This window comes from Polistes dominula, unplaced genomic scaffold (assembly GCF_049000335.1).
Source record: "Polistes dominula isolate Pdom_NZ unplaced genomic scaffold, Pdom_raw_medaka contig_77, whole genome shotgun sequence".
NCBI classification, from domain to species: domain Eukaryota; kingdom Metazoa; phylum Arthropoda; class Insecta; order Hymenoptera; family Vespidae; genus Polistes; species Polistes dominula.
The window spans coordinates 692441-716237 of record NW_028301152.1 but is presented as its reverse complement, the minus strand read 5'-3'; the positions used below and the strand labels follow the sequence as shown (position 1 = coordinate 716237).

The 23797-nt window shown below is 27.3% G+C and overlaps 8 protein-coding genes across 11 annotated transcripts; 4 read left to right on the top strand and 4 right to left on the bottom strand.

Annotated features, from left to right (window-relative positions):
• Positions 1-20: 20 nt before the first annotated feature.
• On the top strand, positions 21-1273 carry RpL27 (ribosomal protein L27). The gene is made up of 4 exons (XM_015316611.2): positions 21-142; positions 567-799; positions 897-1036; positions 1192-1273. Exons 2-4 carry the CDS (start codon positions 581-583, stop codon positions 1238-1240), a joined length of 408 nt encoding a protein of 135 aa, XP_015172097.1. The 5' UTR covers positions 21-142; positions 567-580; the 3' UTR covers positions 1241-1273.
• A 112-nt stretch (positions 1274-1385) lies between these two features.
• DCTN2-p50 (dynactin subunit 2) lies at positions 1386-3994 on the bottom strand. Its single transcript, XM_015316610.2, has 9 exons — positions 3761-3994; positions 3496-3567; positions 3277-3410; positions 3078-3189; positions 2815-2972; positions 2361-2625; positions 2069-2245; positions 1869-1971; positions 1386-1735 (listed from the first exon to the last, which is right to left on the bottom strand). The coding sequence occupies exons 1-9, from the start codon at positions 3794-3796 to the stop codon at positions 1557-1559; spliced, it is 1236 nt and encodes a 411-aa protein (XP_015172096.1). The 5' UTR covers positions 3797-3994; the 3' UTR covers positions 1386-1556.
• A 333-nt stretch (positions 3995-4327) lies between these two features.
• Positions 4328-5999, bottom strand: mRpL13 (mitochondrial ribosomal protein L13). Its single transcript, XM_015316583.2, has 5 exons — positions 5860-5999; positions 5283-5436; positions 5045-5168; positions 4797-4951; positions 4328-4643 (listed from the first exon to the last, which is right to left on the bottom strand). The coding sequence occupies exons 2-5, from the start codon at positions 5304-5306 to the stop codon at positions 4410-4412; spliced, it is 537 nt and encodes a 178-aa protein (XP_015172069.1). The 5' UTR covers positions 5307-5436; positions 5860-5999; the 3' UTR covers positions 4328-4409.
• On the top strand, positions 5925-9065 carry muc (dihydrolipoamide S-acetyltransferase muc). Of its 3 annotated transcripts, none has more exons than XM_015316581.2 (8): positions 5925-6065; positions 6124-6276; positions 6700-6854; positions 6947-7338; positions 7450-7814; positions 7906-8205; positions 8294-8422; positions 8630-9065. In XM_015316581.2, coding segments are annotated over exons 2-8 (1464 nt in total). In that variant the 5' UTR covers positions 5925-6065; positions 6124-6154; the 3' UTR covers positions 8631-9065. The 3 variants fall into 3 exon arrangements, with proteins under 3 accessions (XP_015172067.1, XP_089034087.1, XP_015172068.1); XM_089177961.1 differs by having other exon boundaries at positions 6668-6854; XM_015316582.2 differs by lacking the exon at positions 8630-9065 and having other exon boundaries at positions 8294-8423.
• A 2623-nt stretch (positions 9066-11688) lies between these two features.
• Positions 11689-16002, top strand: mio (GATOR complex protein mio). Its single transcript, XM_015316556.2, has 14 exons — positions 11689-11933; positions 12088-12285; positions 12366-12653; positions 12868-13095; positions 13170-13331; positions 13425-13606; positions 13685-13818; positions 13881-13994; positions 14134-14500; positions 14582-14720; positions 14799-14937; positions 15023-15230; positions 15304-15512; positions 15639-16002. Exons 1-14 carry the CDS (start codon positions 11813-11815, stop codon positions 15724-15726), a joined length of 2577 nt encoding a protein of 858 aa, XP_015172042.1. The 5' UTR covers positions 11689-11812; the 3' UTR covers positions 15727-16002.
• Positions 15508-17224, bottom strand: LOC107064166 (replication protein A 14 kDa subunit). Of its 2 annotated transcripts, none has more exons than XM_015316559.2 (4): positions 17001-17224; positions 16341-16470; positions 16061-16182; positions 15508-15698 (listed from the first exon to the last, which is right to left on the bottom strand). In XM_015316559.2, exons 1-3 carry the CDS (start codon positions 17079-17081, stop codon positions 16097-16099), a joined length of 297 nt encoding a protein of 98 aa, XP_015172045.1. In that variant the 5' UTR covers positions 17082-17224; the 3' UTR covers positions 15508-15698; positions 16061-16096. The 2 variants fall into 2 exon arrangements, with proteins under 2 accessions (XP_015172045.1, XP_015172044.1); XM_015316558.2 differs by having other exon boundaries at positions 16284-16470; positions 17001-17219.
• A 67-nt stretch (positions 17225-17291) lies between these two features.
• TSG101 (tumor susceptibility gene 101) lies at positions 17292-19808 on the top strand. The gene is made up of 8 exons (XM_015316557.2): positions 17292-17718; positions 17806-17890; positions 17983-18048; positions 18123-18286; positions 18381-18498; positions 18571-18794; positions 18892-19250; positions 19328-19808. The coding sequence occupies exons 1-8, from the start codon at positions 17665-17667 to the stop codon at positions 19512-19514; spliced, it is 1257 nt and encodes a 418-aa protein (XP_015172043.1). The 5' UTR covers positions 17292-17664; the 3' UTR covers positions 19515-19808.
• Positions 19809-19928: 120 nt separating this feature from the next.
• Positions 19929-20854, bottom strand: kud (oligosaccharyltransferase subunit 5 kud). The gene is made up of 3 exons (XM_089177981.1): positions 20701-20854; positions 20216-20463; positions 19929-20126 (listed from the first exon to the last, which is right to left on the bottom strand). Exons 1-2 carry the CDS (start codon positions 20701-20703, stop codon positions 20224-20226), a joined length of 243 nt encoding a protein of 80 aa, XP_089034107.1. The 5' UTR covers positions 20704-20854; the 3' UTR covers positions 19929-20126; positions 20216-20223.
• Positions 20855-23797: the final 2943 nt, after the last annotated feature.

Below are 23797 nucleotides of genomic sequence, written 5' to 3'. Positions count from 1 at the left end.
AGAGCGAGCACCAATGAGAAAATAGCTCAATAAAAAAGAAGCAAACCAACGTTTAGAAATTGCAGTCACGCTTCTACATTCCTTTTACATCTTGGCTTCAACCAAGGCGGTCTGTATTTTCCATTTTTAGGATTGGAAAAAGGTTTGTTACCAATTATTCTTATATATAATCTAAAAACATCATTTATTTCTAAATTAATATGATAACATTGATGATTTCATTTTTAATAATGAAACATTTTCCTTTAATTTGATATATATATTGGTTATTATTTCAGTCTCTGTAAGGTATCGGCAGGTTTAATTGTAAAAGCATTGCTCTTACGTATGTCACTTAAATTTTTCTTTAAATTGTTATATTATAAAAAAATGAAAGTATTTATTTTTATGAATTAAACAAATGTTCAATATTAAAATGTTGAAAAAAAATTTTGTCGTGTGTGTTTAGAAGTAATAAAAATATTAATTAAAATATAACCTCAAAATTAAATGTGAAACATTTTTTTTTTATGTATCATATATAAGTATTGAATTATATTAATAAAAATTGTTTTTGTGTGTTGCAGACCATTTATTTAGAATGGTGAAGATTATGAAAAGTGGTAAAGTCGTACTGGTCCTTAGTGGCCGGTACGCAGGAAGAAAAGCTATTGTTATGCGTACCTTCGACGACGGTACCACGGATAAACAATACGGTCATGCTATGGTTGCTGGTATCGACAGATACCCAAGAAAAGTACATAAACGAATGGGAAAAGGAAAATTACATAAGCGTTCCAAGATAAAACCTTTCGTTAAAGTAAGTTGAATAAAAGATGTTCAATATTTTATTTCTTTCTTTGTATATATTTCTTAATTATATTATCATTATTTGTTTATTTTTATTGTTGTTATAGGTTTTAAATTACAATCATTTAATGCCAACAAGGTATACGGTACCTGAACTACAATTGGAAAAAGTAGCTCCAAAAGATCTTAAAGATCCTATGAAACGAAAAAAGGCACGATTCCAAATTCGTGTTAAATTTGAAGAGAGGTACTTAAATTTATATTCATTCATAATTTTAATATTAAAGTAGTTATAATATTGAACTTCATATAATTAAAAAAAAAAGCAATAATTCATAATTCATATTAATTCTAATAACATTTTTATAATGCTATAAATAATTCATGAATTTTTGTTAACAGGTACAAGTCCGGTAAAAATAAGTGGTTCTTCCAAAAATTAAGATTCTAATCTTTTCAAATAAATAATTACACTGAAAACTTATGATGTGTTTCATTTTTATTAACTTTATAATATTCCTCATTAAAATATTGATCGAAAAATACTTGAAAGAAAATGATTTTTCATACTTATTAAACACATAACTTTTGAACGATTCATTTTTAAGGAATATAATTTATTTTACATTAATACATAATATTGACAATTTTTACTATCTCATTGAGTTTTAATAAATAAATATAAAAATGTTATTATATATATATATATATATTTATATTTTTATATAATTTCAATAATTTCAATAAAGTGATTAAGCTGCTATCGATTACTTATCAAGCTTCGCAACACGTTCGGAAAGTGACGTTATATTATTTTTAATAACTTCTAAATTAGATGCAAAGCTTTCTTGTACACCAGCGAGTAAACATTTATTGCTATCCATAAATTGAGTATTTTGTTTCTGCAGTTGTTCGAATCGTTTCATTGCCTTACTGTAGTTGGCAGCTATTAACAAGGATTAATATAATCATAACAATAACGAATACACAGTAACATATTTTACCTTTCATTTGATAATAATTGAATAAGTATTTATATTTTATTTTATAGTCAAAAAAAAAAAAAAATGAGAACCTACCTTCTTCGTGTATAGTGCTCAAAGATGTCATTCGATTAATAGTTAGAGGTAAAATATCTGACATACTTTCAGTCTTTCTTACTATTTTATACATTTCTTCGATCTGTCATATATAACAAAAAAATAAGTAATTATTTTAATTCCATCTACTTTTTTATTATAATTAAGTAATAATAATTTATAAAAAGAGAGAGTAAAACCTTTTGTTTTAACTCTGCATCAGGAACTGCTTTTTGTTCCTTTTTAGCGATGTCATCAATCTTGCAAATTAAAGCTGATAATCTTCTATCTATAGCTTCCAAATGATTCGTATCTAAAAGTGCAGCTTTTGCGCTTAGTTGTTGTACTGCATCTACTATACCTTGACATTTCAAATTCTACAAAATATAAGATGTTTGTTTCGAAAATTATGACTTTTTACGATTAATCAAAAAAAAAAAAAAAAAAAAAAAAACAAATGTAGAGTTACGTTATATTCAAATGTATTATTACCCGAGAGAAAAGAGAAACATTTTCGTTAGATGTACCAATGATATTTTCAAGACAAGATAATCTTTGTTCAAGTTGCACAATTCTCGCCATCTCTTGCATTTTAGCTTTTTCCGGTAAATACATCATTTTGTATTCCAAGACACCGGAAGGTGGTTTTTCTTTGGTTTCAGTTGTTTCTGATTTTACTTCTGTTTCTGATTTAACTTCTGTTTCTGATTTAGAAATGCCAGTATTTCTAAATGCTTCTATCTGCAATATCAATTCCCTAAAAAAAAGTAATTCATTTAATGGAATAAAATTAATGTGTTTGTCCATTTATGATTTACATTTAAAAATTGTAATATTATTTTTTCACTTTAGTAATTGAAGTTTTAATATTCAAATTATTCTATACGGTATTCAACTGAACGTCTTACTGTTCACAAATGTTTTAAGAATATTAAGTAAAATATACTTCAATCTAGTTCCTTGAGGATCTGAAAATAATCCCATAAGTCCAGAACCAAGAAATTCTTGTAATTTTAGATCATTTATTTCTTTTCCTAATTGTTCCACTTGAGAAATGATTTCTATCGCAGATTTAACTTCTTCGTTTTCTTCTTTCGCATTTTCCTAAACACAATCAAATGTTTTAAAAAAAAAACTATTGAATGCAAAAAAAAAAACAAAAAACAAAGAAAAAATATTCGTAGCATTGTGTTTGTTGTTTTGTGCTACCTTTAATGCATTTATTTCTTCATATAATTCTCTCACTTCGCATTGTAAACGTTGATATTTCTGAATTGGAGTTTCTTTTTCATCTTCGCCCAAAAGCTCATAATCTCTAAACCTAAATTCAATGAAAATAGAAAAAAAAAGTAATATTTAATTATACAATGTATTCACATACGATACTTTAAATATAATTAATACCAACTTGTAACCGGTTCTTGATTTGCGTGAAATAGAATCTGAAAAGTCAACTTTGGTGTCTCCAACCGTTTTGGTTTTAAATTTACTAAAAGCTACTCTAGCATTTATATGCAACTTTTCTATTGAATCTGATTCATCCTGAATACATAAAAATAGATTAATGTTAATGGTAAAAAAAGATATATCAAAATTATAAATATATAGGAGAATAACATTATTTTACCTCGGAGTAAATTTCAAATTGTTCTGACTCTGGTAAATCAGTTGTTTCATAAACATCAACTTGATCGTATGCCTGCAATATTATATAAATTATTGAACTATTTATGTGTATCTTATATGACACATATGTTAGATTAATATAAGAAAATGGAAGTACATTAATGAAAAACATTGTATTCTATTATTATTATAATAAACAATATATGTGTTAGTGACGTTTACAGAAATACTCTTTGAAAAAGTATTAATTTTATAATGATACATACAATTCCAGGTAAATCAGAATATTTAGCATCCGCCATTATGATAATTTAATTGATATAAAGTTTGTTAAACAGAAATAATTCTTTACTTTTAAAAATGATATTTATGTATATATAATTTATTGTTCAATTGCATTTATAATAGTAAAATGACAGCAATCTGACAATTGCAAGAAATTGGATTGACAAAGATAGAATACTTAAAGGCCTTGCCACTGATCACTTATTCAGTGTTGTGCACTGCCCTCTATTGTCATTTGCAACGTGGCTCCATCTAGTTTAGTAATGTGTACTTATTGGAAGTATTGAATTAAATTTTATATTTTATATATAAAATTCGTACTGTATATACAAGATGTTTCAAAAATCGTTTTACAGAAAACACAAGAATCTTAAAATTAATGATTTAATTATACAATATACAAATATTTCATTTTTCATTTCAAATTATGATTTTACAATTATAGAATTTAATGTTTAATTTTTTTTAGTATGGTAAAGTGACTTTTGAGAGATCCTCCATAAAGCAAATTAATAATACTATAAATCAAATATAAAAGAACATACGTGTATACTGACTTTTACTATTTATATTTAAATATTCATACAATAATATTAAAGTGTAATCATTATTTTATTTACAATGAATAAATCACTTAAGCACGAAATCTTCGGGATAAGATAACAATTTGGGAAATTGTTCAACTTCTTCTTTAGGAATATGATCTAATCTAATTGGAACTGATCTTAATTGTTTGATTTGATTAGAAACATTTTGTAGTATTTTTTCTGGAACATTTTCATCTGGATAAATATGCAATCTTTGCATTGTGTATCGTCTTTGTAAATTTCCTGTCATTGCACGATAAACCGCTTTGGACACTATCTATATAAGAATAATATTAAATCAAAATTCATTAGATCAATTAATATACGAGATACTTAATTAACACACCATGAAAGTTAATTGATTTTACTTATGAATGGCTCATATCTAAACACTATTACATATTCACAGCTATATATGTTTATTAATTACCAAAGTTGGATTTAAATTATGAAGTTCCCATGCAAGAGTCCAAGAAGCACCACCACTGTATGTATTATGATGAAAATAAACACGTTTTCTCCATTCGTCTCCTCTTAATGCTATATCTTTACTATTTATTACAACCACATGATCACCGCAATAATCTGTACGAAAGATCATCATTTAGTAAATGAAACAGTTTAGAAATATAAATATCAATGTGTGTATACATTGAAATATTATGACATTTAACTTACTCAATGGATGATATATTGGTTTGTGCATACCCAGTAAATAATGTTTAATTAATTCAGCACTTTTATAAGGATCTTGCCATTTTGCGTCATATATATGCCAAGTAGTTGTAAAAGTGCTCCATTGCTAAAAGATAAATGTTATGACTTTAATTAATAATAATAAGAAGAATAAAGAAAAAAAACAGAAGTGTTACATTATTGATTTAAAAGTAATCATCAATTTGATATAAAAACAAACCTGTGCTCTTCGTAAAATTGACATGGCAATTGAAATAACTTTTGATAATAATGTATATAATAATTGAATAATTCAATTTCACATTAAATTGAATATCATTTACATAGTTTTTTTTAGTAATCCTTTAATATTTTTAAATTGCCTGTGATCTAACCTATAAAGAAATACAAATTTAGATAAAACGTGAAATTGTAGTAATATCGAAATGAATAGAAATGTGATTATCGATAGTCGGTAAGTATCGATACATTATTGTATCATTATTTTAAGTCCAATAAATCTATTGCCGAATAGATTTTTCATTTGATTATATTTCTTTCATTTTTAAATATTCATTAAATCATCGATTATTTTTTTTTTTTTTAAATGATAAACTATGTTTACGTGTCAAGTAAAATTAGTGTCGATCTAAAGGAATATAATAAAAGGAATATTAGTCATTGAACGTGAAATAAAAGTTCGATAAGGTAAACTATTTAATATATATATATATTTTTTTTAATTTAATTTAAATTAATTTCTCATTAAAATAATATTTTGTATATTTCATAAACGAAACATATTAAAAAGTAATTACTGAATGAAAGACGGCGCTGTACAAAACTTTATAAGATAAAGTTATATCGAAGTCATCGACACTACCCGTATTGAATGAGAATAAATTTCATGGTTGAAACCACGTGACCTTGCGAACGACCTCTAATTCGGCACCAACGTATCCGTCACTTTATCCTGTTTTATCGCATCACTTTGTTCCTGAATCAACTTGTGGCAAGTTTTTGGGTAAATATAATATTAGAGAAATATTTTTGAAAAAACTTTCATTATTTTTATTCGATAGTACGAATAGACATTGTTTAACCGATCGAGATATGATACGTACCACGGCAAGACTACGTAATGATTTGGCACACACGATATTTCGAAGTGGTGTGCGTACCAACACCGTCAGGACTGTGGTCATTAGATGTCTTCACAGAAAATATTTACAAAGGTAATAACATTTGATTGATTTTCATTTTATTTGCCATTTTCATTTTAATCGTACGTTCGTTCAATTTTCCTTTCATCATTATAAATTTATCGATTTTTATTAATGCATCATTTCTACTATTTTAATTGTCATTCGTTCAAATTCACAATATGACCTGACTAATTTTAATTTATATTACTTTATTATCGTACATATCATTTTATTCTAAGTTAACACATTTGAAAAGTCTCTTAACGAACTTGCATAATCTCTCCTCATACGGACTAGTATTTATTTGTGGATATTTTATTGATATTATTTATCATTAGTTTAACAGATATATTGATACATTAGTTGAAATATTTCAACTAATATCACATTATATCGTCACATGATTCTTAACATTTTTTAGAGTATATCACTGCTTTCTTGCTTGGTATTCAGGATTCAGGTCCACGATAATTTACGTTTTACGGTGATACCATGGCAACAGCAATCACGGTTTTACGCAGATCTTCCTGACCATGTTAAAGTACAATTACCTGCACTATCACCTACTATGGAAACAGGCACTATTGTGAGTTGGCAAAAAAAAGAAGGTAAGCATAATTTATTAAATTACTTCATATTAATTTTTTCTTTTATATTGTAATAATAATAATAATGTTATATATGATTCTATTGTTAACAGGTGATAAATTAAATGAAGGTGACTTATTAGCAGAAATTGAAACTGATAAAGCGACAATGGGATTTGAGACACCGGAAGAAGGTTATTTAGCTAAAATACTTGTACCTGCAGGAACTAAAAATGTTCCCATAGGCAAACTTGTTTGCATCATTGTTCAAAGTGAAGACAGCGTTGCTGCTTTTAAGGACTTTAAGGATGATACGGTAGCACCACCTGTTGCACCATCAGCACCAGCTGCACCTGCTGCACCTACTCCGTCCACGCCTGTAACTGCAGCGGCACCTCCACCTTCACCCCCACGTACTGCCCCTTCAAAAATCACACCTGGTGGAAGGATATATGCCAGTCCATTAGCTAAAAGAATTGCTGCTGAAAAAGGAATTAGTTTAGAGGTAATTTTAAATTGTTAAGTAATTAATTACGTTAAAGTATCCTTACCTCCTTAGTATTTTCTCTCAGATGTTAAGATGGAGTAGAAAAATAGAAATCATTCTTTTTTATAGGGCTTGAAAGGAACAGGCTTATACAATTCTATAACATCTAAAGATCTTGAAGGTGTCTCAGCTGCTGCAAGACCAGCAATATCTGCACAACCAATTGGTGCAGCTGGTACAGATATTCCTGTATCCAATATACGAGCAGTTATTGCGAAACGTTTACTTGAAAGTAAACAAACTATTCCTCACTATTATCTTACGATAGATGTACAAATGGATGAAGCTTTAGCAATGCGAGAGCAATTCAATAAGATGTTAGAAAAAGAAAAAGTAAAAATAAGCGTTAATGATATCATTATCAAAGGAATGGCAATGGCTTGTAAAAAAGTACCCGAGGGTAATAGTGCTTGGATGGGTGATGTTATAAGACAGTAAGATTTTTGATTTTATTATTTCGCTCTTTTTCCTTTTAAGATTAAGATCAATATTTTAATAATGTTCTTTTTATTTTATTCTAAAAAGGTACACTAATGTAGATGTAAGCGTAGCAGTAAGCACAGAGTCTGGTTTGATTACTCCTATAGTGTTTAGTGCAGATACAAAAGGTGTTATCCAAATTAGTAAAGATGTTAAAGCTTTAGCTGCTAAAGCAAGGGAAGGAAAGTTGCAGCCACAAGAATTTCAAGGAGGCACGATAACTGTTTCGAATTTGGGAATGTTTGGCATTAAAAGTTTTGCTGCCATTATAAACCCTCCTCAGTCTATTATTCTTGCAATAGGTTCAACAGAAAAAAGACTAATACCCGCGAAAAATGATAAAGGGTATATTCTCATATTTCAATCAATATTTTCTATTAATTTCAACTACGAATATAAAATTCATTTCTCAAATGTTATTTCATAATTCTAGATTTACCACTGCCCAATTTATGACTGTAACTGCTAGTTGCGATCACCGTACGGTGGATGGTGCGGTAGGTGCACAATGGCTTTCAGCCTTTAAAAACTTCATGGAAAATCCAACGACCATGCTTTTATAGTAAGTCTAGTCATTGACATTTTGTATATAGTGGATAATCAAACAATACACAACCGTATTTATTTTAACCATTGAAAATGATACGTGTTTACATACAATATATTTATTTATATTATATATTGAATTATTTGTATATTTATTTTTGATAAAATGAATACACTTTTAACAATTAAAAGGCAATTCTTTAAAACTGAAATCTTTTTGCAGAAATTAATACATTATTACATGAGGCAACAATTATATCATGAAAACCTAATCATTGATGTAGTAATGTACGGTTTTTGTTTGATTAATCTATCATCAACCGTTACTACAGTTAAAAGATTAAAAAGGACTATTCTTCGAAACTCATTTTCAAATGAAAACAACAGTCCAAAATATTTTCTTTTCAATGTAGAAACACATACTGCCAATTTAGTTTAATGTTTAAAAATGATTAAAAAATGATCTTAAAATAAATTAAATGAGCTCTTGATAAACATCTCTATTAAACATCTAAATCAGTGTGCCCAATAATATCTTCGTATCAATCTTCGATGGCCACTTGTAAATATATGTATTTATGTAAAATGCTTTGTTTATATAGCTCAAGAAATAATTTAACAGAAAATTAACGAATAAAAAATATAAACTTTATAAAATACATGTATATAATCTATTTAATAAATTATACCTTCTAGTTAGTAAGAGAGATCATGATTTTACATTATTTACATTAATATTTAATTATATTTGTATGTTTGTGTGATTATTTTATTTCAAATATATATATATATATATATATATATATATAAGTCCTTATATATTATAGGACACTCTTATATATATATATAAGAATTATATTTAAGTGGAAGGAAAACATTGAAAATTTATGATTTCTACATATTATGTTTGTATCAGTGAAGTAATCTTCGTAGATATTAGTAATAGTTTTTGCTTATTTTCATAATAAATTTATCCTGACAACCTTAAACTTTATACTAAAAACAAAACTTTATTTTTAAATGAAATAATTCCTATAGATTCAATATGTTGTTGACAAATTTCTTTAACAATATCATTAATAATCATAAATAATAAAAGTTGATTTGTACATTGATAAGTTAAATATCACTTAAACAATTTGATTTTATTTATAGAAGAATATTTTATTGATATTTTATCAAAAATTACAAAAAAAAAATATGTTAAATAATTTTCTTTAAATAACAAAAAAAATTGTTTTCATTTACTTTTTAAAAACAAAAACTTGATCTGTTACAAGATCAAGGTGATTTATTGTAATAATACAAAATATCCACTCTGTTGAAATATTTTTCTTTTATACATTATTTCGTTTTATATATTTTTTCTCGTTTATATATATATATATATATATAAACTTTCTAAAGACATTTTGTTCATAGTAACAAAATTATTTTCTTCCAAAAATATTTTCTTTTTTTTTATTTGATTGAAGATTAAAATCATCATGATAATCGTTTAATCCTGTTGAAATTTTGGCCATACGTAATCAGGACCTAGTTCATCGACAACTCTCTTATACCATAGTACGGTTCTGGGGGGTAAACGTATAGCCTCTGTATATTGTCTAAGCGTCCAATTTGGATATTTTTTTCTTAATGCCATTAAAAATTGCAAACTTAACATGGGTCCAATAGTCTCTAATGTTTCTTCCCATTTGAAATATTCAAAATCAATCTTGAATCTCTCAAACCAATATTCAATCGTTGCAGTACATACTTCTACACATCGATAATACCCCAATGGCAACAATACATTTTTAGTATCCTCAACACTATCAGCTCTTCTAAAATGAATCCATATTATTTTCAGTATTTTCTTTAATGGTGTACGCATGTTTGAAAATGCTCAACACAGCGAGCATAAAACTCTTTAATATAAACGAATTATAATAATCAAACTTTAAACTAATCCGATCGTTTATTGACTTCTGTCTATTAAGCAGCTGAAGAAGGAATACAATTGGACGTTTGCTAAAATGGAAATTTGAAAATAGTTTATACGAATAGGACACTCATCCCCAAGCTACGCATGCGCAGTGAAGCCAGATCGTAGAACATTTCTACCCCTTCTCTCGAGCCCAGCACGCCTCGCACAACGAAATGTTACGTGTCGGTGTGTCGGGAAACCGAAAGAAGCCGAGGGAAGCCGAGATTAGCTGCGAGACCCCCAGCATGCGCAGCGGAGAAATACATGGACATATATACACATTTGAACAATGTGTAAAACAATTTGTAAAACTCGGCTTCCCTCGGCTTCTTTCGGTTTCCCGACACACCGATACGTAACATTTCGTTGTGTGCGAGGCGTGCTTGGCTCGAGAGAAGGGGTAAAAATGTTCTACGATTTGGCTTCACTGCGCATGCGTAGAAACGATTAGATGTCACAACAATTTTTTTTCTTTATTCTATATTTTATATTTATTATATTTATTTATTCTATTTATATATTTATTTTATTATTTTACTGTCTTTTGATAAGCTCTGCTTTTCTACATCTTATTCTGTAATAGATACGAAGTTCTTCTTTTGATTTTTAATAAGCTTTTATTGGTCTATTTATACTTTCAATTAATTTATTTATTTCATTTATTTATAATTAATTTATTAAATTATTAATATATATATGGTGTATCGTTCATTATTTTATTTGTTATATAAATATGGCATTTCTTCCTTGGATATTTTTGTTTTAAGATAAAAAATTATTTTTTCTATGATAAATAGAAAAATCCTATAAATTCCTAGATAGTCCTAGATAGAGATTATCAATGAGAAATATATTGAGTATAAATATAATGTCAAAAAGAAGTATAGTTGAAACAATTTCAATTATACTTTTTTCTTTGCTTCAGAATCAATCATTTGTTTAATTTTGTGCCAATTGAAAGAAAACATTTGATTTACAGAAAGGTGAATAACAAAAAGTTATCAAATTTCTATACACATATTTAAATGTATTCGTTATTCCTTTGCTCACAAATTCGTATCATTTAATAACAAGTACAATAACTTATAGTAAAATTATTATAAAAATTCTAAAATTCAAATTATTTTTTACAATTATGATTAATACGATGGATTATAAATGAAAAATTATCGATCAAAATTCTTTTAAAAAATATTAAACAATGATTGGATGATTTGAATTATCGTGAATATTTCATAACCAATCAGAATGGATGGTTGAGTAGAAATATGTCTGCTTATACTAGAGATGTTTTTAATTGGAAAGCATCCACGATTTATTCGGCATCGAAATATGCGCAAGTGCAATACCAATACAATACAATACAAGTTAGAATGATAGAATATTGTGTTTAAGATCAAATTGTAATCTTTAATATTGAATGTATTGGCAATAAAAATGAGTACTGTTAAACTTGATGTTTTGTGGTCTCCTGTTCATTCTAATAAATTTATTACATGGGGAACAGAAATATGTCTTTATGAAGTTGCTGATATTAAAGATGGTATAAGACAATTATGTGAGTATAATAATTGTCACAAATATAAGTATTCATTAAAAATATTTAGTATTCATTATTTAATACTGTTAATTTAAATTTCTTCTAGAATTTGTTTTTCATGACAAATGTATACATTGCATGAATTATTATGTATACTTTTTGTTACATTTAGGTGTTAAACTTTCGGATTCTACTGTTGCTCATTTATTAGCAACTAATACGAATCATCATTATGTTAAATGTATTGACATATATCCACAAGCAGAATTAGATATTTTATTAGCGGTTGGACAGGACGATGGAAAAGTAGTCTTAACTACATTTGGTCCAACTATATTTGATTCTTATGGTTATGCTGGTAAAGAACTTGGTAAGTGATCAAAATGGTTTTTTTTCTTATAAATGAATATTTAATATATTTTATTAATATGTATTTATAAATTTCTTTAGTTCCTAAACACTCGAGACAGTGTAATGCTGTTGCATGGAATCCAGTAGATTCAAATTTAATAGTCACCGGTTTAGATAAGCATCGTACTGATCATTCAATTCTTCTCTGGGACATAACCAAAAATTCTGAAAGAATTTATCATAACAATACTCAAGCTGATCCAAATAGGCCGGTTGCTGAATTAGCTGTATCTGAAGTAATACATTCGTTGGATTGGTTTAAGAGTCAACCAAAATGTTTAGTTGTCGGTGCTAATAACAAACAATTAAAGATGATTGATTTTCGAGGTACGAATACAACAGAATAATTTTAATTAACCCATTGAACTATAACGTGTGAGACTCGTGATATGCTTTATGGTCACAATATAAAAATACAAGTCTTTCTCATAGCGAATCTTATCAGCCAAACATAAAAAGTATGCTTAAATCATAGTGAAAGGAGTTAATTGTATATATATATCATCCTCTAATAATACTATTTATTATATTTTTTATTCAGATTCTGCTAAAATAGTAAATGCTGCTTCTACAAAAGCAGTCTATGACTTATCAGTAAATCCACATAATAACAATTATTTACTTTCACACGTTGATAATCAAATTACTATATGGGATACACGATGGTTTGAGAAACCCATTCTTACTTTATCACAAGGCAAACCTGTTACAAAAGTCTTATGGTGTCCAACAAGGCATAACTTATTGGGAGCATTACAGAAAGATTCAGGTATTAATCTATTTAACATAAACAATATTATTATACGATAAAATCAATATAACATTTTCTTTTTTAAATTACAGCGGCATTACACTTGTACGATATACAACATTGTGGAATGGGTGGAGGAGAAGATTCAGAACTTGGTGCATTGGAAAGAACAGTTGCACCGCCATGGCATAGTCCAGTTAGTTTTGCATGGCATCCAACACATGCTTATCGTTTATTAGCAATATCTCAACAAGGTTTGTTATATCAACAAATACAAAAATAAAATAAACAAAGTGTTATTGCAAATGAATAATATAATGCATATCATTTTTGTTATTATATTATAGGACTTACGGATTATACAGTCTGTGAAAGAATTACAGTTAATTGGTCTACTAGATCTTACATGGTATGGAATCACGCGTCCAAATCATTTAAGTATATTTGTAGTAGCGATAATATTTACAAATCTATTGATGATATTTCTATTCTGACTAAAACAAGAGCCTTAGCAGATTATGGATTATTAGTAAGTTAATAAAAAGTATGATTTATATGTGACACACAAATCTTTTTAAATATACAATATATTATTTATTTATTATAGCCTGAATTAGCACAAAACGGTGAATTGGCTGAAAATGATACGTTGAAAAATTTATGGCAATGGTTGTACTTAAGTCGTTCTCTCGTAGAAGATGGAACTGTAATAAGTCCAGATAATAAACATCCTGGTGTAAGGTAATAAAAATTTATATGCTATTACATAATTGTATAGATTAATATACATATATTTTGTATAGAACACTTTTGAAATTGGACGGACAACAAAATTCTAATAATGGTTTATTAAAATCAGAACTTACTCATCGACCCTGGGCAGATATAGGTTCCACACATACTGCTAAGATTTATAGGTAATCTGTACAGGTAGAAAATACTACTTTTTATCATAAAGGTTCATGATAATAGAAATAATAAAAAAACAAAAAGAAAATATTATGAAATGACAAAACATACAATATAACTATGTATACATTATTTTTGTAAATACAGATCCGCTGATAGAGATAAAGGTCTACTATTATGTGGTTGGAGATTTGAAAAAGATACAAATGCTCCATACGAAAATCTATTCTTAGATAGATTAGTAAGAGAAGGAGCCTATCCTAGAGCTGCTGCGATAGCCGTATTCAATCTTTGTTTGAGACAAGCTATAGAAATATTAAATCGTGGCGCTAGAAAAATGTTAATAGCTACTAATTTAAATATCGTCGCTATGGCAATATCTGGCTTTTCTGAAGACAGGAATAGCATGTGGAGAGAGTCATGTTTAAAGTCCAGATGTCAACTTTCTGATCCATATTTGAGAGCAACGTTTGCTTTCTTAACAGCGGACAATGATTCATACGAGAATGTACTTGTAAGTAAATTGTTTTATGTACATTTTTGATGTTATAATTATTATCTCACTCCATATATATTTATTAATTATGATTTATAGAATGAAAATGGTATGGCAGTAGAAGACAGAGTTGCGTTTGCTCTTATGTTTTTGCCGGATAATAAATTAATTGAGTATATTAAAAAATTAACTCAAAACTTGACCGAAGAAGGGAATTTAGCAGGCTTTCTCTTGACAGGTATAGTGTCATTAAATTGATTAGTATGACGAATTATAATTGTTATGTTATAAGTTATTTAATTATTATTTTATATAGGAGCAAGTTTAGAAGGTATTAAATTATTAAATAGGTATTTAGAAATATCTGGAGATGTACAAAGTTGCAGTCTTATAGCTATTAGAGCATTGTCACCTAAATTACTTCAAGAGAATCAAGTTGAAGTATGGATAGCCAGGTACACAATAATAATAATAATAATAAAATTAAAATTATAAGTATAGAAAGAGTTTAATTTTTTTTTTTTTAATTTTATATTATAGCTATAGGGATTTATTAAATGCTTGGAAAATGTGGATTCAACGTGCTCATTTTGATATCGCCATGAGAACTGCAACAAATGAAAAACCACCTCCTCAAATATACGTTTCTTGTAATTTCTGCGGTAAAAGTATATCCGCTTTTATGCAAGGACTCAGCAGAGCTAGAGGACCGTTTGGTAGATTAGGAAGTACTTCTAATAAATTAAAGGTAAGATTTATATGAATACTGACGTATTTAAGGTAAACATATAAAATAATATTTCTCTCTTAATTTGTTTTAGATGTCTTCGTGTCCTAGTTGTCGAAAACCGTTACCACGATGCGCAATTTGTTTAATGCATATGGGTACTGTTAGTGGAATTCAATTGACTTCTGCTGGTATAAGTAGAAATGAGGATGACAATAAACTAACAGAATTTAATAATTGGTTTACATGGTGTCAAACGTGCAGACACGGTGGTCATGCCGATCATATAACACATTGGTTTAGGTAGTATAAAAATATTTATTTTTTAATTAGAAATGATATGAATTGAAACAGAAAAAAAAAATAATAATAAGGAAAACATCTTTTATGTTCAATGTTTAATATTACAAGTAAATTGAAATATTGCAGACAACATTCTGAGTGTCCAGTAACGTCTTGTACGTGTCGATGTTTCTCTTTGGATGCATCCTGTAAAATAGGAACGAGTGTTATGTAAATAAATGTGTAGATATTTATTGTACAGTAATATATACTACTAAATATTTCTACTTATAATTAGACTGAAGAGATTACTTTAAATCATTCATAGATGTTAATTTAATTATATATATTATATATATATATATTTGATAGACAAGTTGATTACCTCTCTCTGCTTACGTTAAAGTTTTACAAAAATAAGTATTTTGTTTTAATACAAAAAAAAATCTATGTATCCTTATTAAATTATTTTTATCCACAAATATTAATAATAATAATATTCCTCTTTTCATTTATTCTTATTCTTTATACAACTCTCACAAAGATGACAGAAATATTAAAATACATACTTCTTTTTCATTTATTATTCAGTTTGACCAATATATTTAAAGCCCATAATCCGTAGACAAGGACCACTTTTTACTTCCTACTAAATGTAACACAGAACAAAGATCATTGTATTGATTTGCTTCTGTAATCAATAAAAATACAAAATTTCTTTTAAATTATATATATTATAAGTTTAGTTAACTAATCAAAAAAAAAAAAAAAAAAGATAATAAATAAACTTACGGAAATTGCATGTTAGATTAGGAGGGAAGAGAATATAATTTTTGCACGATATGGTACCTTTTGATTGTGCAACTCCATGTACTTCTATGTAACCTTCGTCATTACCACTGAGTGGTTGATCAAATGTTACATTAACTTTCATACTATCTGTTGTTAAAAGTTCAATACTTTTTCCATTTGAACTTTTCTGTCAAAATTAATTGCAAATGAAAATCTAGTTACTTTATGTACTTACTTTGTAAACACATTTGTAAAGATAATTTTTTTTTTTAATGCATGTCAATTGTTTGTTTCTTTTATGCAATAAACAATGAAAGTATTTTGAACATAGAAATACTACAAATAGAGCAAACAAGCCAGCATAAAACCTGTCGGTGAAATAAAAAGAGATAGAACATGAGGTTGATGTTATCTCTCTCTAACTTGCACTGAGCGGCGCATGCGCATTAGTCTGCTAGTAGAGGTTAAGGTAGCTGGTATCGTATACATACGTGTACGATAAGCACGACAAGTCTAATGCGCATGCGCCAGTACCGCATGAGTTAGAGAGAGACAACATTAACCTTTCGATGAGTTTATGCAGAGACATTTCCACTTACACAACCGCTTATGATTTGTTTCCTTTATCTGTAATATCTCTATGATTTTAAATATAAAGTAGAATAATTTAAAAAAGATAATAAATGGAATAATATTAATGTGAAAGAGACATCTTACACGAGATATGGTTCCAAGTAAAATAACATCTTCTCCAATTTTTTGTGACAAATAACGACCATTGACACGTTCTTTAGCCATTTTCTCTTAATCCTTGATAATTATTTCTTATTTCAAATATTATTAACAACAAACAATGAATGAACTTAATCTAACTTTTGTTTTTATATATATAAAAGATGAGTGAGTTATCTACAACAAACCATTCATAGAATTCATATTTGATCTGCTTAGAGACACTTACGCCCTCTGTAATAGTCATTGACAATGGCGACATAATAGGGTAAACTAAGTGATTCATGTAGCAGAGTTTGCAATTAAAATAGAAAAAAAAAGAGAAATAAATGATTAGAATATTTTTTGAAGCAGTGATCGTTTATGCAGTTTTTAAGTTGCCATTCTTATGTCAAACGTATCTGGGTATTTTTAAGAGTGAGATAAGGTGTTCACTGATGTCATTAATTACATTTTTACAATTAATAAATATTATCCTTATAAAAGTGCATTAAATATATTCATTTTGGTGCTAAGAAAAAAAAACACACAACAAACAAAATACAACGTATTATATTAATTATTTTTTTGTTAACAATTGTATGTTAAATCACAATTGTTTTTTCTTCATTTATATTGAGTGTAGTGTTTTTCTTAAAAAGAAGTCTAAATGGTCAAAATGACACCACAGGATGAGGGGAAGATAAGACAAGGATTAATAAAGGTTTAATTTTATTTAAATTACTTGACAATTTATATTATAATATAAATTTATTTTCGTAGAATTATTTAAATGTGTTTCATATTTTAGTATCAAAATCCAGATATAACAAAGGCTCAAGTATTGAATGTTCTATCGACATACAAAGGTTTACAATATGAAATAGAACCATTTGGTAAGTGATAATGATTTGTAAGAGAATGATCTACATCTGTATCGATGAGTAATAGTAATTTGTATTAAATCATACGCATTTATTATTTATAGTATTTGTGGATGGAACTCAAAAGGAATTATTCAATTTACAAGGAACAATACCTGTTACATATAAAGGTAATTTGTATGCACACATGAAAGATAATTATTCCAATAATAAGACAAATTAAATATTTGGATTAATTTAACAGGAAATCGTTATAATATTCCAATATGTATATGGTTAATGGATACGCATCCAAACAATGCACCAATATGTTACGTTAAACCAACATCAGATATGTCGATTAAAGTAAGCATGTATGTTGATCATAATGGCCAAATTTATTTACCATATCTGCACGATTGGTTACCAGTAAGTAAGATAATTTATCGGTTAGTGAATTTGTATCATTACGTTAATAGTATAAACAAGAAAAGTACCTTCTTTCTCATTTTTATTTATTTAGCATACTTCTGATTTACTTGGTTTAATACAAGTAATGGTTGTAACGTTTGGAGAACATCCACCTGTATACGCTAACTCGCGCAGTGAAACACCAATGAATACAGCATATCCCATACAACGTAAGAATAAAATATGAATTTTAATTATTCAATAAAAATCTAATATTTGTATATTTATATTTTGAAATTCAGCATTCATGCCAGTACCTGGACCTACCATGCCAGGAGGTGGATTTATGCCATATCCACCAAATTCGCAATATAATACTGGAAATAATATTTATCCTCCTTATCCACCAGCCACAACATCAAATATTCCATATCCAGGTTATAGAATGTATCAAGGTGGTGGTTTAAATTATCCAGGACAAGGAGGACATGGCGGTTCTTATCCATATCCACCTGCTACACAGCCAGTGAGTAGTGCAGACTTAAGAATTGTTGATTAATGTTATTTCATTTTAAATATGAAGATTCAAGAAGAAGAAATGATCAATATTTCAATTTTACAAGTCACCCACGGTGCCAGGTAGTTCTGGTGGAAGTTCTGGTACGATCACCGAAGAACATATTAGAGCATCCTTAGTATCTGCTGTAGAAGATAAATTACGTCGTAGATTGAGAGAACAATTTTCTCAATTGCAAGCAGAACTTGAAACGTTGCGTCGTACTCAGCAAGAACTTAATAGCGGTGCTGCTTATCTTTCAGAATTATTTGAAAAATTAAATAAGGAAAGTGCTGAACTTGAGAAGAATACAATTATTTTACAAGACAAAGAGGCAGAATTGGAAAAAGAAATAGCTAAACTATCCGACAATCAGTCAATAGATGTAGATGAGGCTGTTACGACGATTACACCATTATATAAACAGTAAATCTTTTTCATACATATAAATTACGTATTTTCTTTTATCACGTATAATAATATGATATATATATTTTTCTTAGGATGTTAAATGCATTTGCCGAAGAAGCTGCGACAGAGGATGCAATATATTATCTTGCCGAAGGATTACGTTCCAGTACTATAGATTTGGATGCTTTCCTTAAACAAGTGCGACAACTTTCACGTAGACAATTTATGCTTAGGGCACTTATGCAACGATGTCGTCAAAAAGCTGGATTGGCAGGTTGAACTATTATATAAATGGATAATATTATAAAATTTTCTATTATAATAACGTATTTGTAACAAAGTATATAATTCTCACATTGTGCAAACATATGGATAAAACAAAGTTAAAAGTGCATTGGTATATGATGCTGATCGGAGTTGTGCAGTAAACAAATGAATTATGTTGTAAAGTCCTATGATATAGAGTTTGTCGATATGTATAATATTACTACGAACAAAATACATTTTTACAAATATTTTCTCCTCGTTGCATTGTCAGTGCAATCATCGTTTTACAATATATATATATATATATCTTTAAAAATAAGAATAGTACACCCAAAACTGTTATATAAATGATTTATATTATAATTATCTATATATATCAAATATCATATTAGGTAATATAGAATAAAAGAACACACCTTGACAATATAAAAAAGATACTCAAATATGTTTTTATTTAATTTAATTTAATTTAATTTAATGTATCAATAATAATATGTGGATTTCTTTTTTGATAATTTTTTTCTTTCTTTTTTCTTTTACCAGCTCTTTTAATAAATCTTATAAATATATTTAATCATTGCAATGAATGAACGTTGCACGATTTAATCTTTATCACTGATTGAACTGGAAAAAAAGGAAAAGGAAAAGAATTATTAATATTTCATTATGAAAAAATACTAATGTGTATAATTTAATATGTAAAATAATCTTACCTATACACTCATACATATATGCCCACGCATAAAAGTAAGAATAATACACCAAATCCTGAGAATATTGCTGCCACTAATGATATTAACAATTCTTTAAATATGTCTCTTGTAAATTTGGTACTGGTAACTTCGTAAACGAAAAACCATGCTGTGAAAAATATTCCAATGCCAAGCAATACTATTGCAAGTAATGAAAATATTGCTGGATTTACCGGCGAGACGTATCTCGTCATTGACTCAAATTCCACCTAAATTAATTAATTAATTAATAAATTAATAAATAAATCTATCTTTAGAACAATGTATTATTTATATGATTGATAACACATATCACAAGTATATATATATATATATATATATACGTTCAATTATTTTATTTAAAAATCAAAATTAAAAGTAACAAAAAAATTAACCTAAAAACAGGAACAATCATTTATTCATTGATTTTAATATGACGATGTTTTAATTGAAAAAATTAAATTTACCATTTTTTTAAATATCTGTTTTGACGTGGCTCACTGTCGCTTGGATAACCTCACAAACTCTTATTCAAAGAATAGTGTGAGAAATCGAACGAATAAAATGTGAACACGAATCACAAAGTTTCAATTAGATATGACTGACGAGTAAGAATATCGATATAGTTAATAATCGACTGAGTTTTACGATACATCGATTTCTACCTTATCGATCTATTCAATTGCGCGCGAAATTTATTCTATTCAATTTAAATTTGAATATTATGATTGATTACTAATAATTTACTTTGAAGATAAATGATTTTATGTAAAATTAATAATAAATTTTAGTCTTATTAAATTATATTAAATTATGCGATAAAATAATAATAATAATAATGATAATAATAATAAAAATGTATATGTGAGTGTGTTCTTTTATTTATGCAGAATTTGGTATAGACGATGTTGATTTATTTGATGAATGAAATTTACTTGAATTTACTTTCTTTGTAATTATTATAAAAATGTGCGCCTGTATGAATGCAACCCTCTAGACGCACTTTGAAAATGTTGCTCGCGAGCGTCATCTGTCGGGACGGAATTTTTTTATCTGCCCGAAAGATAGGCAACCCGTCATACACACGTGTATAAACAGTTTTGACTGGAAAAAAATTCCGTCCCAGTAGATGACGCTCGCAAGCAACATTTTCAAAGTGTGTCTGGAGGGTTGCATACAGAACAGGCGCGCATTTTTTTATATAATTAAATTAACAATTAAATAAATAAATAACACAATTAAAAAGACAAATAATATTATAATAATATGATATATAATAAATTATCCTCGAAAGTTGTTTATTTGAAGGTTTCATTTCTAACTTGTGTGTGATATGTACACATGTTTCTTTTTTTTTTTTTCCTTTTCTACTTTATTTCTAAACTCGAACTATATTCATTTTCTTCATTTTAATCTTTTTTTTTTATAAGTATACGTATAATATATGTAGTTATCTTTCTATAATGAAAGAATCGAGCATGCGATTGTAGTTGAATTACTTCCACAGCTTTCTATTTCTTTAGAAATATTTTCACCTTAATCAATCCCTCCTTCTTCCCCCATATCCCTACCTTTTCTCGAGTATTCAATATACTATTGTTGTTGGCTATTATTTGAGCTTATGGTTGAAAGTTCTTTGATCGATTACAACGAGAAACTCATGTAACATGATTCATAGAAAAATGCAAAAAGAAAAAAAGTAAAAAAAAAAACAAAAAAGGTATTTTATTTTTTGTATAAAATGTTCACATAATTGTTTGAATTATTTCGTATACTTGTACTTTCTTCTTTTAATTCTTTTGATTACAATGATGATAATGATTTTAATTTACGACATACGATATTATGATAAAGTATTACAAACAAATATCATGTAGGTAAGTTTATATCTATAATCGTTTAGATCAGTGAATTGTTAATCGATCTTTGGGCGGAGATTCTGGAAAGTATCAGGTAAAATGATTCGCTCGGGTAATTATCGTGATTGGTATATAAACTCTGGTAGAATTGTATTTCTCTCAGAGTTACTTTAGATAATAGTCACGGTACTTGTGAGAGCAACCTTGACTTTGGCATTTGGAGTACCAGCAATGAATTGCAATTTCTTGGTATAGAACTTACATTTCTTTTTTATTTATTATAATATAACTTATATTAATTAATATATGTAACTATAAATATAATATTTATATAATTATAAATAATTATTTAATATATAATAATTTATATTAAATAATTTATATATAATATATATAAATGTATATAAAATAATATTAATTTAAAAAAAATATTAATTATAAATATGTGGAAATATGAGGGTAACAGGGGTTATTGGAAAATCTGGAGCTTGAACAAATACAAATTATTTAAACAACAACAAATTATTTCTAATATTATATATTAAAATTATTAAATATTATTAATATTTCTTCTATATAATTTCTTCTAAATTATTAATTATATCAATGTTATACAAATTAAAATACTATAAATGACTTATAAACATAATTTGTTTATTTATTATATTACAGACTTTGATTTTTTTCTTTGTCCTTTTCACTTTGATATCACCATCCTACTCTTCGTAAGTATTTTGTTACAAATTGTATTTTTCATTTCTCATTTTTTCATATAATATTGTTTATTGTTATTATTATTATGTGTAATTGTGTTATTTGTGTTTGTAGAAAAAAGGTGGTCATACATGTACCTTACAAAGTGAAAAGTGTGAAGCATACTCATACGGTTTACAAAATAATACCACATCATAAAGAGAAGGAAGATCACGATCACGATCACGAAGAAGACGAACACGAACACGAGAATTACGATTTTTATCGAAGATGAATTTGAATTATTAAATAAAAAATATATATTTCATGTTTAGAACGAGAATCCAAAGAATAGTTATTTAATAGTACAAATGTTTATTTCAATAAATTAATGTCAAACCTATATCTGTTAATTTAATTAAGTAAATCTTGAATTATATTGTTTTATGATATTTTAACCCTTAAAGTGCATATGGGGTGTCAAACACCCCAACAAATTCTTGATCTCTCGAAAATGGTACTACTGAATTCGAAAAAATGGGTTATTTGTTACGCCATTTAGTGTTTGGTATAAAACCTATTCTATTTTAAAAAAGATGTATCAAATTACTTCTAAAAAAATTGCGGAGGTCTAAATATTAAATAGCAGTTTCAGAAGACGCTTTCAAATCATCGTTGGGGTGTCAAATACCCACAATGCACTTTAACGTAATTTTTACCGAGTGTGCACTTTAAGGATTAAGTGCAATGAAATTGTAATAAAAAAAAATAATATGACGTTAATTTTATACACCTTCATATATATATACAAAAAATATTTAATCATACTCATGGTTTTTTAAACAAAAGAATAAAAAAACTGCATTAATTTTTATTTCGTTTAATTATGCAGGGTGAATTCGAAAAGTTTCGAGCTTCAACAAAAATTACTTTAAAAAAAAAAAAAAAAAAAAAAGATAGAAAAATATTTAAACAATCCTATATTCTGTTTGTTTGTTTGTAATTAAAATAA

What these genes read in the sequence shown, in the direction of transcription:
- muc (XM_015316581.2), top strand. Translation starts at nt 6,155, where the DNA reads ATGATACGTACCACGGCAAGACTACGTAATGATTTGGCACACACGATA. An exon ending in GAGTTGGCAAAAAAAAGAAG is followed by an intron (nt 6,855 to 6,946) that starts GTAAGCATAATT and finishes TATTGTTAACAG; the next exon opens with GTGATAAATTAAATGAAGGT. An exon ending in CCCGCGAAAAATGATAAAGG is followed by an intron (nt 8,206 to 8,293) that starts GTATATTCTCAT and finishes TCATAATTCTAG; the next exon opens with ATTTACCACTGCCCAATTTA.
- LOC107064166 (XM_015316558.2), bottom strand. Translation starts at nt 17,081, where the DNA reads ATGGCTAAAGAACGTGTCAATGGTCGTTATTTGTCACAAAAAATTGGA. An exon ending in TACTTGGAACCATATCTCGT is followed by an intron (nt 16,471 to 17,000) that starts GTAAGATGTCTC and finishes TAATTTTGACAG; the next exon opens with AAAAGTTCAAATGGAAAAAG. An exon ending in TAATCTAACATGCAATTTCC is followed by an intron (nt 16,183 to 16,283) that starts GTAAGTTTATTT and finishes TATTGATTACAG; the next exon opens with AAGCAAATCAATACAATGAT.
- TSG101 (XM_015316557.2), top strand. Translation starts at nt 17,665, where the DNA reads ATGGTCAAAATGACACCACAGGATGAGGGGAAGATAAGACAAGGATTA. An exon ending in ATATGAAATAGAACCATTTG is followed by an intron (nt 17,891 to 17,982) that starts GTAAGTGATAAT and finishes TATTATTTATAG; the next exon opens with TATTTGTGGATGGAACTCAA. An exon ending in ATCTGCACGATTGGTTACCA is followed by an intron (nt 18,287 to 18,380) that starts GTAAGTAAGATA and finishes TTATTTATTTAG; the next exon opens with CATACTTCTGATTTACTTGG.
- RpL27 (XM_015316611.2), top strand. Translation starts at nt 581, where the DNA reads ATGGTGAAGATTATGAAAAGTGGTAAAGTCGTACTGGTCCTTAGTGGC. An exon ending in AGATAAAACCTTTCGTTAAA is followed by an intron (nt 800 to 896) that starts GTAAGTTGAATA and finishes TTGTTGTTATAG; the next exon opens with GTTTTAAATTACAATCATTT. An exon ending in CGTGTTAAATTTGAAGAGAG is followed by an intron (nt 1,037 to 1,191) that starts GTACTTAAATTT and finishes TTTTGTTAACAG; the next exon opens with GTACAAGTCCGGTAAAAATA.
- mRpL13 (XM_015316583.2), bottom strand. Translation starts at nt 5,306, where the DNA reads ATGTCAATTTTACGAAGAGCACAG. An exon ending in CAATTTTACGAAGAGCACAG is followed by an intron (nt 5,169 to 5,282) that starts GTTTGTTTTTAT and finishes TTTATCTTTTAG; the next exon opens with CAATGGAGCACTTTTACAAC. An exon ending in ACCAATATATCATCCATTGA is followed by an intron (nt 4,952 to 5,044) that starts GTAAGTTAAATG and finishes TCTTTCGTACAG; the next exon opens with ATTATTGCGGTGATCATGTG.
- DCTN2-p50 (XM_015316610.2), bottom strand. Translation starts at nt 3,796, where the DNA reads ATGGCGGATGCTAAATATTCTGATTTACCTGGAATT. An exon ending in AAATCAAGAACCGGTTACAA is followed by an intron (nt 3,190 to 3,276) that starts GTTGGTATTAAT and finishes CATTGAATTTAG; the next exon opens with GTTTAGAGATTATGAGCTTT. An exon ending in GAGCACTATACACGAAGAAG is followed by an intron (nt 1,736 to 1,868) that starts GTAGGTTCTCAT and finishes CCTTGTTAATAG; the next exon opens with CTGCCAACTACAGTAAGGCA.
- mio (XM_015316556.2), top strand. Translation starts at nt 11,813, where the DNA reads ATGAGTACTGTTAAACTTGATGTTTTGTGGTCTCCTGTTCATTCTAAT. An exon ending in TAGCAGATTATGGATTATTA is followed by an intron (nt 13,607 to 13,684) that starts GTAAGTTAATAA and finishes TATTTATTATAG; the next exon opens with CCTGAATTAGCACAAAACGG. An exon ending in AATAAACATCCTGGTGTAAG is followed by an intron (nt 13,819 to 13,880) that starts GTAATAAAAATT and finishes TATTTTGTATAG; the next exon opens with AACACTTTTGAAATTGGACG.